Source organism: Emydura macquarii, unplaced genomic scaffold, assembly GCF_026122565.2.
Source record: "Emydura macquarii macquarii isolate MOO-44397 ecotype Brisbane River unplaced genomic scaffold, CSIRO-AGI_Emac_v2 contig_629, whole genome shotgun sequence".
Classification (NCBI taxonomy): Eukaryota; Metazoa; Chordata; order Testudines; family Chelidae; genus Emydura; species Emydura macquarii.
Window position 1 is genome coordinate 10,151,603 of NW_027130766.1, and position 19,907 is coordinate 10,171,509.

The following is a 19,907-nucleotide window of genomic DNA, read 5'->3' on the forward strand; positions in this document are numbered from 1 at the left end:
TTTAGTTCCAAACATAATGAGGCCTGGGGTAATAAACATACATACATACACAGAATATTACTAGGAATTATAAGATGCATTTTAAAAGCTACAGATTTAGAATCTTTTTGAGCATTTGGATCTGAGTGAGCTATTTTTATTAAGAAATACTTAGCAGCAGTGAGAAGCTACTTGGTAGCTGATTAGTTTCACCAAAATGATTTGTTATGCTTACAGTACTTTCTCCTATAGCAAGTGCTGGCCTCTGATGTCATAAGTGGAGTATCTATGGCAACTTTCAGTGGTACAACTCATTTTACACTAGGGCTTTACCTCCTTACTTGGTACCTGGGCTTAGAACAGCCAAGATGAGCAGTTTAGAGTACTTAGCATATCCTGTGATTGTTGCCAATCACAGGCAGAGTACCACAATGAAGAAAAAACTGGACATTGGTGACTACCTGTCTCATAAGAACAAACTAGAACTTGGTATGTTTTCTTCAATATTTCACCTCCACATTTCTGAAGTCATAGTTAACATGTTTTAAAACCAGAATGATGCATGTTTTACTGAAGGATAGCTAGACATACATCTCAGAAAGTGTAAATTCTATACAACAGAAAAATGGGAACTTCAGTCAGGGATCTCTAAGTTAGAAGGCTTGAGGAAATCCTGCTGGGAAATGCATGTGCTTTAAGACCAGGTATTAAAGAAAACATACACTTTAGTTAGTTATTAGTTTCCATGAACCAGTGGAATCACAGAATGACACAGGGTTTCATGTGGATTTGAAACTTTCTCAGAATTTATAGTTTTACATAGATTTACGTTTAACATTTTAAGAGTTTATTTTTATGTTGGAGGATAGGAGGCATCAAAGAATTTACACAACTCATTTAATTGGGAAGAATTTATCAAACTGACATTACTAGTGACCAGATAGCTTTATTAATAAGAATATCATACATATGTCTATTGAAAAATCTTGTATCTGACTTGCAAACTCTTATGAAAAATTAGGACAGTTGGGGTTCTTTTTGAGGATAAGGTTCTTTCATTTCTCTTTATTTTGATTCACAGATAAAATGAATAGATTAAAAATATGAGGTGCTCTCTAATAATTAACTAATGATGAGATTCAAAAGGTTTGCAGATTTAGTTCTGATAAATTGGGCTAGAAGTCTCATGATAATTGGGTTTCTTGTTTAATCTGGGCTGGAAACCAGGAAATGCAGCTGTCTGAGAAAAGAGGTTTGACACATTTACCTGTTGAGCACTTTGCAAAATGCTGCCAACTTCCCCACATTCCTCAGCACTGGGGAACATTTTTCCTTAAAAATTCAAAATGCTGCTAGGAAGATTCTGAGAAATGGAACTTGGAAGTTTCAGCCAGTTGTAAATCCTGTCAAACACCTCCCAAGGTAATAATAGTATCTTAGACTATAAAACTCAGGGGTTGGTTAACTGAGTCAGGTAGAATAGGAACAGGTCTGAATGTTCACCCAGAACTCAACTGAACTGATATGAGCTTGGAAGTAGACCTTTTATTACAGTTCGAAGCGTGTTGGGTAATATCCACCCTCACTGTTTTAATTTTTTGTTTTCCTTTGCTTTTCCTGGTCCTCCTTTGGGCTAGAAGTGCCAAAATGTAAAGAGAAGCCAACTGGAGGTTTGGAAAGATCATAATCCAGACTCCTGCTTCTGCAAACAACTCCTGACCTATGTAGGAGTTATCCTGCCATGAGTTTAGGCAAAACATAAATGGTTTGTCATGTAACTAAGGCCGTGTCATAATATAAGTTCATGAAAGATAGGTCCATCAATTGGTTATTATCCAAGATGGTCAGGGATGCAACCCTATTCTGGGCGTCCCTAGCATCTCATTGCTGGGAATGGATGACAGGGGTTGCATCATTCGATGATTGCCTGTTCTGTTCATTCACTCTGAAACACTTGGCATTGGCCACTGTCGGAAAACAGGATACTGGGCTAGATGGCCCATTGGTCTGACCCAGTATGGCTGTTCTTATGATGCTGTGCTGGGCAAAGAGAGTGGGGTGTCAGCAGCTCTGAAAGGCTCATCATAGCATAACATTCATTTTGATTTTGTCTTTTTCCTCTAGCAAGACCTCATGTTGATAATAAACCCCCACGTGCACAAACTCACCATCACTTTAAAATGAGCAAGATTCAGGTACTCTTCTTTCCATGTGTGTTCAGTTCTCTCCTGTATTAATCAAGGTTTATTCATCATGCTTTACACAGTGCCATAAAGACCAGGCAGCACTTCAGACAAGTAAAGAGAGGAGGCCTACAGTCAACTTTGAGCCTGGCACAGCAAGGGTTCACAAATAGGAAAGGGGGGAGAGTGAGAGGATGAGGAAACCGCAGTAAAAGGATCGAAGGTGCTTCTGGTCTCTGCATGTGTTGTTTGTTTCTTTAAAATATATATATGCTTATTTTGATGAAACATAGTGGGGAGGGCAGTAGTGATGGACAACCAGAGAGCATGGTGGTGATGGATGACAGGAGTGGGCGTGGGGGGTTGGCAGGTGTTGGAGGCCCAGTACAATTTGAGTTGCTTGACTACTGGCCTACAGGCCTAGCATAGCTTTAGTTGCTTATTGGCTATTTTGACTTTTGTACCATGACATTTTTTAGTTGGCAGAAATAAATAGGACTACTGAGTAACTTTGCAGATGTCTCAGTTTTTGCATACCACAGTACATAACAAAACAAAATACACAACATGTACGCTTGCAGCTGCTAACGGTGATGGGAACAACAAGTTATCTTGAACGTCTGGAGGTACACTGTTTTATTGCCAAGGGGCATGTTTTTTTACATCACCCCTCCTATCACCAGATGTTGTTTTAACAACCTCAATTATCATAATAAAAATAAAATGTAGTTAAAAGTGAAAACCCAATGTAGGTAATTAGCATATATAATAATAAGTAAAGTAATTAAGTAAAAGCTGTTCATAAAAAAATATAAAAAGTTACTATTTAAACAAAAGGACGCACTCCATCAACACCTGACTCCACGGGAAGTACTGTCGGTCAGACCAGAGGTCACTGACTCCCTGCTGGGGGCCTCTGAAAAGAGCCGTTCCTGTATACAGCCTTCTAAGTAACTGCTTAGCTCTCTAGGCTTAGTAAGTATAATATATTGTAGTTAATTTTAGGCTTTGTATTTAACTAGTATATTTATAATAAACCTTGCACGTTAAACCTTATTAATCTGCAAATCAGGCGTACCGTGTCTCACTGGTATCCACACTGATCACTAAGTGTCTAGTATCCACAGCAGGCAGGAGTTGCACAGGCTAAGGACTGTGGGAGTGGAATGGAGGTTGATAGGAGGCTAAGTACCTTTTGAGAAAGGATTTGAAGAAGGAGAGTGAAGTAACAAAATTGGGTCTCTTGCACAGGAGGACCAGAAGCGAATTGGGAGAATTGAAAGGGAAAACAAGCAGCTGTCAGAGAGGTTAGCTACCATTCAACGTGGGACAGGGATGGTGGATTGCTGGAATGAATACTTTCAAAGGAGGTAGATAGTATTAGTTGGATTACAGGAGCAGCCCAAAGCAACACGCAGGATCAGGGTCCCCATTGTGCTGGGCATAGCACAAATGTACAAGAGATAGGTCTGCCTTGTGTGGACTATCTGAGGCTATGACTACACTACCGCCTACGTCAGCAAAATGTATGTCACTCTGGAGTGTGAATATTCCACCCCTGTGAGTGACATAACTAGTGTGCATAGCCTTATGTCGGCAGGAGAGTTTCTCCAGCTGACAGAGTTTATGCCGCTTGCAGGGTGGGTTTTTAGAGCGTCTTCACCAGATGGCTGCAGTGCTGTATGTGTAGACATGGCCTTAGTGATCATCCTTTCATTTTCACTCCTTTGTTCTTGGAAGTCGCACTGTTGCCTTTGGGGCCATGGTACAGTCTGAGACCAGATGATGCCCTCAGAAAAGTCTCTTGGAGCGTGGGGAAGTAGCAGCATTTCTGCTTAAAAGGGGCCAGTCTGCTTGGCAGAAGCAGCTGGAGTTGCACCAATAAGGCATCAGCACTTGCCCACCTCACCCTTCCATGGGAGCCACTTCTGCAGGTTTCTGAGAGGGAATGGGACGAGAGTAACTGCTCTCTGCTCCTATCCATGGGCCTCAACTGCACCCTCATGCTCCATGACCCCTCCGTGGCTTTTGATGCAGCCATTCATTTCCCACACACACACGTATGCCTTTGCAGCACTGTCCTCCTACCTCTCTGACTTTTTTCTTTGGGAGGGAGGCTTCTCCTCACCTTACCCATTCTCTGTCAGGATTCTACCGGGGTCTGTCTTTGAGCTGCTCCACTTTTCTCCATGCACTGTCCAACTCAAAACTACCTGTCCTCCCTGACAGTCACCGAGCAAAACCTTGCACCCACTCCCTGATTATCTCCTGTCTAGATGATGCAACTTTCTCCTCTCTGGCCACCTTGGCACTGACTCATCCCCTACATTCCATGCAAAGATGTGTCCAGTACGATAACCTTCCTGGCCTAGCCTCAGCCCATGTCAGCCCCTCTTGCCCCACATCCTTCAACTGGTTGCTCTCAGTTTACAAGAAGTTTTTGCTTGCCATCCTCCCTCACCTTCAGCGTCCTGCATGGGTCTGCCCCTTGCTTGTTAGCCAACCTTGTCTTTCATGAGTCCTCACCCATTCTGCTTTGCCAGCCCATATACTGTTGGGGTGCAGGGCTCTTAGGAGCCAGTCTGCTCCAACCCACCATCCAGTGACCTTGTAACAGTCACCAGAATAGAAAGCTGTACTGTGACAGAGGACTCCAGTCCTGGGATCTGATGAGTGGAACTTTGGGGGGGTGCTGACTGGTTCCCTGCTTCTATTTAAACCAGGCAGAGGAGCAGGAAGTTGTCCACGTAACTGAGTTGCCTTGCTTAGGACTGCCTCTCCTGCACTCCCTGACTCTGATCTCCTGACTGTGCCATCCCCGCCTCCTAATATCTGCCCTTCGGCACTGTCTTGGATGCTGAGCAGCTGGTAACCTGACCCAGTCTGCCTCTGATGCCTGACTCTGTCTGCCCTTCCTCAGACTTTGAGCTCTTGGTAGCCTGACCTGGCCTGCTGCTTGGCTTCAGACTCCTGTTCTGACCGCTAGGCATGACTGTCCACATTCTAGTCGTGACAGCTATGCAGTACACCTGTTCTCCCTCAAGCATCTCTGAGTCTGTTTTCCACGCTGCCCTTCCCCAAATCATAGAATGCCCTCCCCAAACTGGTTTAGCAATATACTCCCACCCTCGCCACATTCATGCCCCTCCTTATAATCCATTCCAAGTAGGACACCCATCTGAAGTGGGCCAACAGAGATATGTATTGTCTTTCTGTATATTTAAAACTATAGACAAGATTTCACGCATATGGTGCACATGTCTTTGCTAGCAGCCGCCTAATTTTATTACTGTCTTCCCTTTTACATCCTTCATTGTTGTTGTGTTGCCTCTTTCTTGTACCATGTCTGATATAGTGTAAGCTGTGTGGGGCAAGAATCTACATATGTACTGGGAGACACTTGCTATAGTGCAAGTAGCCTGGTGGGTATGGGGGACACTTATACCGAAAAATACCATTTCACAACTCTGGGTTTCAGGCAACTATTAATTCTTTATTAGAGAGCTGTGGACTGGAGCCAATCATCAGTTACCAGACTCAGTGAAATACATCAGTCGTGTCACTTATTAGAGGACAGATGAAATGACTTTGACTGAGCATATGCACCTGTTACCTTGGGCATGTACCTCAGTGTCAGCCATTCAGCAAGAAGATTCTGAGAATTCTGTGGCTTCACAAATAAGGTTTTCATTCATGTTTGGTTTTTGCAGCTCAAATAGAGAGAAGCAGAACAGGGAGATGGTGAGGATCACTGTTGAAAACCAAGGGATTCTGAAGCGACTTGGTGACCCTAAACCTACATATGATCGTAGGAAGTCTGAGATTGATTGGCAGGCATGTATAATCATTTTATTCCTGGAACACTATTTGCAGCTATAATAAGACTAAACCAGGTACAGGAGAATTGGCTGAATTGAAGTTTTCCAAACCAAAATGTGCATGATCAGTGGTTGGATAGTTTCTCTGGATCCCTTAGTTCTATGCCTATACATCCTTTATTAAAGCAAACCATAATCATCTGACGCTGGATCTACAGTAGAACTTCAGGAATGGAGGTTGTTCGTAACTCTGAACAAAAAGTTCTGGTTGTTATTTTCAAAAGTTTACAATTGAACATTGACTTAATACAGCTTTGAAACTTTACTATGCAGAAGAAAAACGGTGCCTTCCCTTTATTTTGTTAGTAGTGTACATTTAACACAGTTCTGTACGATATTTGCTTTTTTCCTTTTGTCGCTGCTACTGCCTGACTGTTTACTTCTGGTTCCAAATGCGGTGTATGGTCGACTGGTCAGTTTGTAACGTTGCGGTTCTACTGTAGGCGTATATAGGCATAAGCCAGCCCAATACCATTGCACAGTAATATGGAGGGGAACATATTAACTCAAATACTACTTAGTTAATCATATATTTGACTAGATATAATTCAGCTACCCATTGTGGTAATCAGCAAGGCTTGGGTAATGGGAAAGGGGAGAATTCACTAGAATTAGATTAATTTCTTGTCAAGTATTTATTAAATGAAAAACATCTTCCTATTCATCAGGCTGAAGAGCTGGCTCCCTTAAAGGATGGAGTCTCGGAGTAATAATGGTTCTCTCATTGGGGTGTGAGCATTATTGACCTTTTATTCTGACAGTCTCAATTCATATGACCTTTTAATACAAAGAAAAGCAAACGACACCTGTTGTGATTAGCACTTAAATGTCAGTACTGTCCTCTATGCACGTGCATGGAGCAAAAATATTGATTTCAGATGTAAAAGTCCATTCGTGGCTGAACAAAATTTTAGGCTCTAGCTTTTTCCTGTTAGCTACAAACTGCAATAAGTGTCAAAACCATTGAAAGATGAGTCTGGGCCTTAATTTCTCAACAGGATCCCTAATTTGACTGACAGCACAGACTGATCAGTGAAACTTTGTGAAGTCACTGGAGTCTAAACTGGAAACATTTTGATGCATTTCCCCAACTTTATGGCTACCCTCAGCCTGTTAGAAACGTATGTTGTGTTCACACCTACAGTCTGTAAACTACTGACTTTCCCACCACCAGACCCATTTATTAGGATGTTTGAGTCAGTTTGCAATGGGATGGAGATAATGAAAATAAAGTTATAAAAAATTGGGTGCGTGTGGCTATGCTTAAACTCTCCTCATAGCTCATACATTCTTCAAGAATTTCTCCAAGGACTCCATCTGCTTCCTGCGCTATATCGCATGGTAAAGAAAAACTGCCTTGTGTTGCACTTAGCAACACTTGAACCATGCTTTATCTGGGTGAGCATCTCAGCCTAGACAGGTGGTAACAGGCATTATTTCTTTCTTTGTGGCATAATCTACATGCCACGCTCCAGAGAGGAACTAAGACCTTATATTTTTCAGTCAAAGCAACTACTGACTTTTAGTCAATTTATTTTAATTTGAAGCATTGGCAGAATTTGATAATCTGGGGTAAATTCTTAAGCCGAGTGTGGGAGAAGAGTGTACAAACCCTGTTATTAGTGAATGGGGATTATATGTGCATTTTCTCCCACACAGTGCTTCGAAAGCATAGCCCTCTCATAATTGTAATAAGACGCAACCACAATTTCTCTGTCAAAAAATTAAATGTCTCCCTCAAGTCACTGCTCTATATATGCAATAAAACATCACAATGCCATAGAACTCCCTACAAAGGAGGAAACAAAGCTTTGGAACAGCTGCAGTCATTGTTGAGGGAAATCTATTGATTTTACACAGTAATTGTCACAGCGCTGTTTCTCAAGTTAAAATGAAGCTGCTGAGCCTACTTTGGATTTCTCAGGTATTGAATATGATTCAGAGGCCCATTACACTCTCTTGTATGCTGCGTTACTGCGAGGCCTGAGTTTCCAGATACCCATAGTGTACTGGCACTTCAGCTCTAGGAAATTCAAGAGACTAATAGAATTCAGCCTCATGAGGCTTTAGGCAGGGATGCTTTCAAACACATGATTTAGATGGTGGGCTTGTTGTGGCAAGGGCTACGTCTTTGCATGATTTGTGAAGTGTGTGGCAAATTTCTGGCAGCTCAAATTAATACTTGGTTAAATGGGTTGGTTGCAAACAGTATGAAATGTTACATTTTCAACAGTGGCCTCTGCTAGTCGATGTCCACTTTGAGCACCTTTAGCGCCCTGTCACTTTAACTAGAATTGTGGGAGTCAGAACATGTGAGAAATCAGATCCAAGCCACCTCAAGTTCAGATGCCCAAATCAGAAGCACCCAACATCAGGGTTTGGCCTCAGGCATGTACACTAACTGCTCATAAAATAGAAAACATGGTTGAGCAGTCTGCAAGGGACTAGACTAATCCCATTAGTGACTCATCGCTGCAATGAATAAACATGAATTTTGAAGGAATAGGATGCCTAAGTGTAAGTAGAAAAAGGACCAAGACCATACAGTGTGCTTGTTTTAATTAAAGTCCTAATGGTCACTTTAATGGATAATCAGTGTCACTGACAAATCTATTCTCTTCCCTTCTCATTGGCAGAATTCACGGCACTATATCCGGAATACCACCCGGTACCTCATTGCCTCTCGGGATAGCTAGGTATACATTTCTGCCTTGCCTTTATTCATGTGCTAAAACTGTATGTGGCTGTCACAAAGTGGTGTTAGTGATCTGATTGGTGTGTGCATCTTACCTCTTCTGCAGTCAGTGTATGTACACAATGCCTAGTAGCGACTGGTCCAAGTCCTGCCATGCGCCTGCCCACCCATGAAACACAAGACTGCAGAATGACCTGATAGCTTTCATTTAAACATGGCATCTGCTGAAATAACTGACTGTTGAGGGGAGGAGGGGGATTTAGGATCCTTTCCTCTCAACTTACTTGCTGCTCCCACAGGGTCTGCAAATCAGCACTGCCCTGAAGCTGCCTGCTCCCCCAGCTGGAATTTGTTCTAGCGAAGTGTCTGAAGGCTTGACACCACCACCTTCTTTCCAGCTGTGCCTACTCCAGCCAACTGAGCTCTTTCCCCAGCCAGCCCCTTCAGCTGGTGCCAATTCAAGCACCTCCCAATAGCTTTGTGTACCCATTTAGTTGGGGCCCTGCTTATCATTCTTCAGTTTCCCCACCCCCTCTCCACAGGCCCTGGCTGGTTCAGAAATGCTTGAGCTCTAAGTAGTAAATGAAACGTTGAATTAGGTTAGTTGCTTAATAGTTGATATATTAGGGGCAGAATTTGGCCTTCATGTGATAATGAGGCAACAAGGGACTTTGGCAAACATCAGTTTCCTTCTTTTTGCATTTTGACTTGATATGAAATGAAAATAGCTTCTGCTTTATCTACCTCATCTTGCCAAGGGACAAAATTGGCAAAAAATATTAAAGGAATGAGCTAAAGAAGGTTTATGTCTCAGTGAGAAATTAAAAGGATAAAGAAATTATTTGTAAATGTTCCAGCATGCCCAATCTGTAGCCATCACACTTGGGCCCTGATTTAGCAAAACATTTAAGCATGTGCTTAGGTTTCACTGAAGTAAATGTGCTAAAGTACGTTGCTGAATTGGGACATTAGGCAACACTCCTCATGGACTTAGGGCTTTGAATTGCAACCCTATTATTCACTAGTTTGTTTTTATTTCAATCCCTTCTTCCCCCCTTTTTTTTAATTGCAGGAGCCTACACCGTGCATGGATAATACAGTAGAGATGCAGCACATCTTGAACACTTGATGTCCTTTAAGGATACATGTCGCAAATGGCTGATGTTTTCTTAGGATTGTAAAATAAAATGGAGCATTGAATCAATGCAGGTTTTTCCTATAAAAGTGCAATTTCCCCCTCCTAGCCCCAAAAATCTTCACCATGTACATGTCTACTTTTGCCATCATTTATTTTGAATTTACAAACAAACTGCACCTTAAAAACTCACATCACAATTCTCTCAAACTAATAAAAAGGTGATTGTGTCTAATTGCAGGTTTTGATACCTGCATAGGATAGAAACTGAGGCAAAGATTATTTATTACATGAACCAGACTGTAAATGACACTGCAGCTCAGTGTTTGATACCAATTTTGAACACGAGAAGTTTTCAGTCACCGTACTTTTAAATATTTTACAAAATCTGCACCGTTCCATTTGTCTTCATTCTTTTAACTATTTCCTCTATTCAGATATATTAGGTTATAAAGCAAACAAACTATGTTGTACTTCCACTGCTAGTCATAAGGATTTTTTGTAAGTGGTTTGACAGAAATTCCTGCATTGACAAGATTTCTGATGATACTAGTTTACAGCACAGAGAATGTGGTTTCATCTAACCTCCTACATCCTTGTTCATGAAATAACAGTTTCCAGGTGACACACAGTAGATATTTTATCATGTCTAGCTGGATGTATTAAAGCCGTTAGTAATCTGTAATACATTTACAGAGGCACTGATTATTTTACACAAAGGCATACGCTTTCCATCTGATATTTTCACAAAGTCACTTAGTATGAAATTTTCTCTTAGTTTAAAATTGCTTTCAGAGATTTATGGCCAGCTATTTACAAAATAGAGAATGTGCCTCAACTATAAGCTATACTTGCCCAGCAGCATTGCCTGTTAGCTGCCCCCTCTGGGATGTGAAAGACTTGCAGGCAAAGCTGCTGGACACTCAAGACTTCAGGAGAGGAACGCAATCTGACAGTCCAGAGCTGTTTGCTGGCAGACCACTGCAGGCCCACCGGCCTGAGAAAGAGGCTTTGTCTTCCTCAAAGAGGGTACAAGGTGGTGTTTTCCTAAACACCTAAGGCCAGGTATCCAATAGAAACTTTTGCAAGTACAATGTCAGTTAGGGCTGTCACTTTTTGCAACGTGTCTATACTGCCAAGAACCTAGTGTAAATGCAGTTATATTGGCATTTAATGTGGGGTGAGAAATCACATTTTCCCCCTAGTAGAAGCTGTGTCTATACAAGTCGAGTTTGCCATTCTAGCTATACTTTTCTCACATAGATCTGGCCTAAGTGACTTAGGCACACAACTCCCCTTGACTTTCAGTAGAACTTGTACTCTGTAGTCACTTTTGAAAATTCAACCGACAAGCTTGGTTTCCTGGGGAAATGTTTGTTGTAAGACTTCCATTATCCCGTCCTTGGTTGGTGATAACGAGGTAAGGAGGACAGAGGGAGGGAGGAGCAGACTTCAACCAAAACTTGCTCTGGCAGTGGAGATTGTATTTCCACTAGGGGAGAGATTCATCAGATGGACCTGATAACCTCACTTCTGAACCCTGGCTCACATGCTAGGGCTCCCACCCAGGCCCCTTGTCTGAATTTTCTGCATGTCCACATAGGCCCAGCTACCCAGCCATGCTCATCCAGTCCCAGTCCCAGTCCCCTTGCCTCTAAGTATTTATATACTTATATATAATATATTCCATAGAGATGTAAAAATAGTATACATTTTTTCCATTCAGAGGTGGAAAGGAAACATAGGACAGGGGTACATCTAAATGGTAAGGCAAGGCTGTCGCCCAGCCGCCAGCTCATATAACTGCACCCTCACAGTTTGTAATAAAGCTATCAGTAAGAATATGACTGTTGCTAATGCTAGGGAGTGTCTTTTTAGAAACTTTTAAACATTTTTGGGAACTGGGTGTGTGCAGTCTTTTTTACTGATGATTAGAAATGAAAGGGAATGGTAAAGTACATGAATTGAGATTGGTCTGGATACAAAAATGTAGTTGTGACTTTCAGTAGTTGTGGTTATAGGAAATGAATCTGAGCAACAAGAAGTCTCATTTAACTATGGCTAACATTCTTTGGGTGGTATGCAGGGGGAGGGGGCATTTTCATCTCTGTTTCTTTACTGGTCTCAGACATTGTAGTTTTACATTGTCGTAGATAGTTTTGTGTCTTTGGTTTACCTCCAGACTGTTAAATGTCCCTGGCCAGGTAATTTTATTTTTGTTTATAAAAACCCAATGTACTAAATAAATAATATGGCAAATGGCAGGATTTCTTCATGTAGCATAGTTTCTGCGGTGTTTCAAACCTATTTTACAACAGAAACAAGATGCAAAAGATGTTTATGCATTTAGTGAGCTATTATAAAAACCAGGTAAAATGTTAATAAACCAAATTCAGGCCTGGGCTAAGCAGATCCATTTCCCATTGGCTCTATTGAATAGGCTGAGCCTTTAACATGCAGGGAAGGGGGGTAAAGCCCTGTTTTTGGCCATATAAGACCTACCTCAGCTGCTCCATCCAGGTGATATGACTCTTTGCAAATATAATAATGACCCATCTCCTCAGCTTCACAAGCACTAGAAAGTCATCTCCACTCTGTAATTCATTGAAGTCTCCATCATTTTACTGGGGATCATTTGTTTTACCATACGCTGTTGACTTATGTAAGAGAGAGAACTGATACTTGCAAAACGTATGCTTGTAGTGATTGATCAATTAGTCATCTCTCTCTTTTATGCCAAGATGTATTTGATCACAGTGCTCTATCCTTTACCATACATTGTACATTGAGCATATTTTCAAAATCAGAACCCCAATGTTTTTCGTGATACCCTTCTTACGGTCAGGAAAAAACTAAATTTCTTGGCCTTGACTTGCCTTTCGTGGCTCTATGCTGACTGGTCAGAAGACCACAGAAGAGCTGGCCTCCACCACTTCCTTCCAACCACAATAGTGAGCAGGGAACAGGACCACCAGCACTTCCTCCTGGGGCCAGAGCCAGGGGTTTTGCACTGACTAGATGGAGTCAGTCTTAGACGCGTATTGCAATGTTGTCATAAGACAAGCACTGACCTGCCCACTGGCTGTCACAAAGCACATGCTCACTTCTTGATCAGAATGAAACTGTGCAAAACACTTCAACAGTGGAACAATCAAGCTTGGGAAAACATTTTGTAGTTATTAAAAACCTGAACATTTTAACTGATGAAATGAAAAACTGAAACATTTCATGTGGTCCTTAAGATGTTCCAAGGACTTTGTGAGAAAAACTGGGATGCATGGTTTCTTTACATAATGGTAAGCTCACATGAATAAGGTAGGGTCTAATAATTACATGGAGCGCCACAAGATTTGAGTAGATTAGAACCAATATTTGACCCTGAATGAATAATTGGATTAAATACTGTTTGGAATTTAGACAAGAGGAACATTTTATTTATTGTCTCTTGGAGGGAAAAAGTAATGGTGGCTTCCTCTGTGGGCTGGACAGCCTGGGGCTGATCCAGCGCTGAGTACAAAATTGGCTTCACCTGAGAGGAATGAGGTGATTCTTCTATAAAAGGACCAGGTTTAAGTGCTGATAGGGTCCAGTTGTGGAAGGAGATAGTAGGAAGCAAGCAAGATGGCTTCTGCAGTGCCCTGGGTCTGGAAAGCTCTAGGCAGAGAAGCCTTAGAGGAAGCCCGAGTAATTGGGGAAGAAACTTGTTGACGAGAAGAGCCCCAGAGAGGGTGGGAAGTTTGTTTCTGTTCAAACCGTTGTGAAGCTTAGTTTGGACCCCAGCAGGGACGGACTAACAGATTGTGACCCAGCCAGAAGGCCACGTTATCCGCCACAGGCGCTGCCACAGCAACCACTGAGAGGAGGTGCTACCCTGGTGAGAAAGCTACAACACTGCCTGGCATTAGGAGCGCATAGTGGTGAGTAGATTCCATTACAGAGAAGCTGAGAGTGTGGGGGGGGGGGTTTGGGTCTTTTTGTTTTTGTTGTTTTGTTTTTCTGGTTTTTTAAGAAAATGCTGTTACAATCTTTTCTGTAGGAAGTCCCAGTGATTTTGCTTTAACAACAAAAATAAACAAGGGTTTACATTTGAAGCAATTGTTAAAGGATTTGATATATATAGGAAAGTTCAAAAGGTAAGCAGGAACACCTAGGAATATAATGTACCATTTATAAATAGTAGATTTTAGAAAATTATCGACTGTCATTGATTTCCAAAGTCCTAATATATCTGCATTTTCAGCTATACACTAAAATTCTGTATATCCAAACTTCCAGAAGTATTTGAAAAAGTCTTGCAGCCATGTAGATTTCATCTCCAAGGCCTGATTTGTTCCTTCCACTCTCTGGGACCATTTGTCTGAGTTAGGATGCTTGTTTCTATATCCATTGGCAGGATGGAACCTTAGACACTAGGTGAAACTTCAGTTTATATCTCAAAGTATTTACAAAGCTTAAAAATCACTAAATTTTTACTAATCAATCTACATTCAGCACTCAATTTTAAATGACACTTGCTACTAAAAACTGTGGTGCAGGAACCTTAGTGTCAGAGCCAGCAGTGAGTAGCTATCTAGTTTAATTGATATGACATTTTCATATTACTTTCTAGACAAGCTGGCACTTTTGTAGCACAGCTGACATTTTCCCTCTTAATATTTACAGCACATTTTTATATGGGCTTTGCTTTTGACATGTGATAGCAGGCTATGATCTAACCCAACTGACTGGCACCCAAAATGAGTCCTCCTTCAGCTTCTCTAGCAGAGTTTTCAATTGATTATAGGCACTCTGGAGGTCTTCTTTCAGCAGTACAGTGTCAATTAAATGGCCATACCACTCTTCAATAAACGCTGCCGAATTAATAATGTCCTGCTGTTCTTCATCCTGCAGGCCAATATGTGAGAAGATATTAAACTTGCAATATAGTCATTCTATCCTTCTAATGACTTGTTTAGCTGCCTTGTATCATCCCCAGGATTCTAACAACTGCTTTGAAAGGAAATGAAACAAAAAAGCTATTGCCAATGGGAAAGGAGAAAATGAAATCTTGCCATGGAGTTTGAGCAAAGTGCTAGTGCTAGGAGTGATAAGGTCTCAGGAATGTAACACTACTTAAAACTAACTAAAGTACTTTGAATAACAAAGACTTCAAACAAGGGGAATGGCACTTGCAGAGAGAGAGGCTAGTTCCAGCAACCCTCACAGAAAGAAGGAACTGAGGGGGCGTAGGGTGGGCAGTGCCTCATATATTGTGGCATGCGCGTGGGACTCCAGTGGGCACCAGAGCCAGCCCTATGGGATCTGCTAAGGGGAAAAAACCTCTGGTAGCCACGCACAGAGGTGTCACACACCTATAATGGAATGGACATGAGCAATCACTTGAAGAACATTTAATTTTCTCCTACAACTGCCTCCCTGGGTAGCTTATTTCATATATCTAGTAAGCAGTGAAACAGTTATGTCAGCAGCAGTGTTTGTTTTATTTATGTTTTGAGGAAAAATAATGCGGCATTAAGGCACTTGTAAAATTTAAAATAAGTCAATTAATACATGGGATAAGGGTATGGCAGCTAAAGTAATGATAGTGTGATTTCATATTCACCTTAGTATGGGGGCTCTGAAAACTTCAGATTCAGATTTTATAAGTTGCTACACAATCAGACTTTTGTTGGATATCATTTTGCACAACATCTCAGGCATGTCATGAAGGAGTATGTTTTGCTCTTGATACTGATTCATCAGCAAGGTGACATAACCGAGGATGGCAAAAGGAGTTTCAAGGTATTTGCCACACTAATATAGCCACTTAGAACTCTCAACCTGACTTCCCATCATAAGGCTAGAACCAGTTATGGTATCTCACTCAATTGGAGGGACAGGTATGTCTCTTATGAAAAAAATTCTAAATACTGTTTCTTCGGTGTACTAAGAACTGAAGTTGAGGTTAAAATACTTACAAGTGGGGCTGAGATTTCTTCTGCTGATGGAGATATTGGTACATTCTTTTTCTTTTCTGGAACAAAAGGCTTCACAAATATAACATAAGGTTTAAACTCTGGAGTTCTCAGGTGCTTTACTGCCTGCGAGTAGAAATATACATAAGCTTTTTATGCTTAAGGAGAGCTTATACATGATTTATAAATCAATGTATGAAACTTTAACGTTCAAGCTGTTCTTAGTAACTTCAACTGTATAAATCATTTAAAACTCTTGTAATATACTGTAAATCTGAGCATTATATTTCAAAAGAGTAATATGATGTGTTCTCAAACTGTAAATGAGACACTGACGTCTGGACTGCACTACTGCACACAGAAAGGGGAAGATGACAGAACAAGAAAAGGGCATAACTTGCCTGGTAGGCCAAGTTATCCTACTTTCCTTTCACAAGAGAACAAACCAAGAAACTGAACTTTATTGGCTATGACCGGAGTATTTAAAGTTATTTCCTAACTCCAGACACATGACCTCGGCTAAGAGAGGAGTCCAAATCCAGCAATTTCAGTTGCAGCTAGAATCTCAGTCCTTGTGGCCACATAAAAATGTGAAAGCAGAACCAAAGTTCCATGTGGGGCTTAAGGAGAAGAGGAGGATGTGTGTGCATCTCTCATACCGTCAGGGGAAGCTCCTTAAGAAGCAATAACTGTGTAATACACTGTGGCTTTTAGGGCACACTTTGCTTTTGCTCAGTGAGGCTCAGCACTGTAAGCAGTTCAGTTCTGCTGAGCCGGCACTCAGGGCAGCTGCTAGATTCACAAGATAGGAAAGCGTTGCTTTCTGTAGAGCAATTAACCAGGGACTGTAAATAGCATTATTCAGCTTAGGGGAAGCCAAATCTATTTACTTCCTTAGGAGCAATCCAGCAGAAACATCTTTCCATAAAGAACAAAGAATACTAGGAAAAGATATAGCACAATTCTTCATTTACACCTTTCTGTGACCTCCATAAAATATTCATCCCAGAATACACTCTGACAACTGTCATTAGTATTTAAGCTTGTAAAATTTTTGAAAAAGTATAATACATATTTACCTACAAAACTTTGGGAAATTGTTTTTATTTGCTCCCTCTAGTAATTTTTTTAAAGTGTTCATGTTTGTTGATTGAAAGCAGTATATTTGACATTTTTTAGTGTTAAGTTTTTATGATTTGCAACATAACAGAACATTTGCAACATAACAGATCAAACACGTTTCAAAGCGGATCAGATTATCTGGTGCATAATCAAAAGACTTTATAAAAGCAGCTGTACTTACTTCAGGCACCACATCCACCAAACAAACTTTATTTTTGGCCATAACAGATTGGATTGCCTCAAGGCTTGTTCCATACAGATTATCTTTGTATTCTCCATGTTCAACAAATCTGAAAAGTTAAAGTATTAACACTCCATGAATATCCGTCACAAAGAAAAGGAAATTTAAGATTTTTTGAAAGCTCTTCCACCAAAGAGGTTACACATGTGAATTCCAGGGAAAGTCATTAAAACGAGTCTCCCTTTTACAGCACTAGCATCTGGCATTCAGAAAACAGACAATGCAATCAGAAATCTCCTTCCATTTGAGGCTCTCAATATGCTTTAGGATTATGAAGGAATTAATATGTACACCCCCTTTCTCCATGGGGAAAGCTGAAGCAAAGAAAAGTTAAGTGACTTGCCAAGGGCCACAAAAGTCTGAATAGAAGCCAGCTTCCCTGAGTTACCCACAAGCCCACCCCTTTATCTCTCTCAAAATCACAGTAACATACAAAAATACCACTGAATAAGAATGGGCCCTGTGGAGTACACTGAGGAAATGAAACACCCTAAAAAGGAAAACATAACTCTTGGAATATGTATCCTTATTTGGATGTTCTCAAAGGAAGGTGGAAACATTATAAATATTGCTGATCCCTAACCTGTCTGAAAACCACATCCAAGCAGTTTAGGACCAAAATCTGACCTACCTTGAAATGTATTAGTTTATGATGGGAAAGCAAACAGCTCAATGCACTAGTTTTGCTCTAGCCATTACCATCACAATTTCAACAAAAACTTGTAGGGCACCTAAAACACTCTGTCCGTTGTTCTTGTGATCTTTCTAGTGGTTTAATAGCAACAGTTTCCTGAAGTGTCAGTGATAGATAATCAGTGAGGCTGACAAATAAGGAAATCTGCCATGGTAATTTCAGCTGAATTCTAAAAATAGAGAAGGGAAGAAGACACCTCATATTTTCCATAAAGAACAGCCCAAAGTTAGCCAGAAAAGAAATTTTAATGTTCAGGCTTCTGGGGGGATTTAAATTTGATAGGAACCTTGCACTAGCAGGAAATGGACTGGATAATCAATAGGTCATTTACATTCACAAATTCAGAGTCTAAGACAATTATAATGAATGTATAAATAAAATGACAGCATATATGTACCAGAAAACAGCAGTAAAGGTAGTTAATGGGACTGCCACCCATTAGGTTACAGGATTGGATTCTGCCTCTTTCCAACCCTTTACTGTTCCTAACTTGTCTTTCCCTCAGGCTTTGAGTGCACCTATTCAAGTGTTTACTGGAAAAATTGCACCATCCCATTATTACACTGAACTGGGTATGCATATACTACACATTTTGAAAAGCAACATGTTGAAAATGTAGCCACACTATTTCTGTATGTTAAAACAAACCTACTTGTTATGCTGTACATCTGTCTCAAATGATTGCTTAGAGACAAAATTGTATTCCACTCCCTCTTTTTCATGACTCTTTTTTGACCTTGTTGTATCTGGAAGAGTAGAAACAGTACAGTGAACATCAAACATGGTGTAGCAGTTTGCAGAAGCTAGATGCTGACTTAGCTTTGTCTAATCTTAGGTTTTCGTGATTCCAAAACTAAATACACACACACACACCATCAAGTAAAAAAAAAAAAAAAAAAAAAAAAACTGAAAACACACCCCTTTACCTATATTAAAAACAAAACCCTACAGTAGATTAAAACTGAAAACTCAAATCTAACTTTGTATATTATGATAACATCCAAAAGGCCCCCAATCAAAGTCAGAGTCCCACTGTGCTGGACATTGTACAAACCGATAGGATGACATGGCCCTTCCCTGAAAAGATTTGCCATCTGGAGCCCTGATCCTGGTGGAACCCTGCATCCATGCAGAATCAGAGCAATTGCTTATCTGTAGCAGCATGTGGAATTCTAGCTCCACTTAAGACCAGACTGAACAAGTGAGGCTGACAAACAAGAGGAGGGAAGGATGTAACCTGCAGTCAAACAGCGCACCTCTGAGGCATACAGCTTTGTTATTCTTAAATGTATTTATTTGGTGTTTGAATTCAGCTCTGTCTGGGCAATGAAAACAGACTCCATTTCAGCTCAATCAGAAGACATGGGCTTGATGCAGGAGTTACTGGGTGAAGTCCTTTGAGGCTCTGTGTTTATGCAAGAGGTTAGACTAGTATACTAGTCCCTTCCGGCCTTGAACTATAAAATTTTGTTTGGTCAGTTTCTAGTCAATTTTACATTTGTTGTCATGCCCTTTGCATATTTTGCAACCTAAACAGTACCTTTATGCTGAGGTTGCTTATCTGGCTTTAGTAGTATTTGACAATTTTCCCACTGGAATTTTAAAAGGACATTGAAACATGTCTAAGTCTTGTAAAATCCTGTTCTTTAAGATACTATAGCATACATAAAAGTTAAGTTTTACATTCAGGGTTTTTGTTTTTTGTATCTGGCACCACCACAAAAGTTTCTAGTATCACTTCTGGTAAACAAGCTACAAACATCTCATATCATTACGGCCTTTAAGAAAATTAAAATCTCAAAAGATGCCCAAAACACCAATCACAATTTTAGAACCTATAATGCGTCACAAAATAACCTGGAAACAGTATGAGGCCTTATCCTGCTCCTATCTAAGTTAATGACACAATTCCCATGGCTTTTTGTGGGAGCAGGAGCAAGCCCTAGAAGAAGGAAATCAGATGTGACCCACTGGAGATAAAGAATCTTTAGAAAATTAAAAACACAAGCCAATTCTGTGTGGCTTT

At 40.7% G+C, this 19,907-nt stretch overlaps 2 protein-coding genes across 3 annotated transcripts in view; one reads left to right on the top strand and one right to left on the bottom strand.

The window, feature by feature from the left end:
- Positions 1 to 347: 347 nt before the first annotated feature.
- CFAP97D1 (CFAP97 domain containing 1) lies at positions 348 to 10,250 on the top strand. The gene is made up of 6 exons (XM_067540967.1): positions 348 to 468; positions 2,104 to 2,174; positions 3,414 to 3,532; positions 5,873 to 5,996; positions 8,677 to 8,736; positions 9,808 to 10,250. Exons 1-5 carry the CDS (start codon positions 348 to 350, stop codon positions 8,734 to 8,736), a joined length of 495 nt encoding a protein of 164 aa, XP_067397068.1. The 3' UTR covers positions 9,808 to 10,250.
- Positions 10,251 to 11,222: 972 nt separating this feature from the next.
- The window catches only part of MPP3 (MAGUK p55 scaffold protein 3), a 43,881-nt gene continuing 35,196 nt past the window's right edge, over positions 11,223 to 19,907 (bottom strand). For both annotated transcript variants that reach the window (XM_067541429.1, XM_067541430.1), the window contains exons 16-19: positions 18,534 to 18,627; positions 17,128 to 17,236; positions 15,828 to 15,950; positions 11,223 to 14,754 (exon numbers count right to left, since the gene is read on the bottom strand). In XM_067541429.1, the coding sequence (XP_067397530.1) occupies positions 14,575 to 14,754; positions 15,828 to 15,950; positions 17,128 to 17,236; positions 18,534 to 18,627 (506 nt within the window). In that variant the 3' untranslated portion in view covers positions 11,223 to 14,574. The remainder of the gene's footprint in view (positions 14,755 to 15,827; positions 15,951 to 17,127; positions 17,237 to 18,533; positions 18,628 to 19,907) is intronic.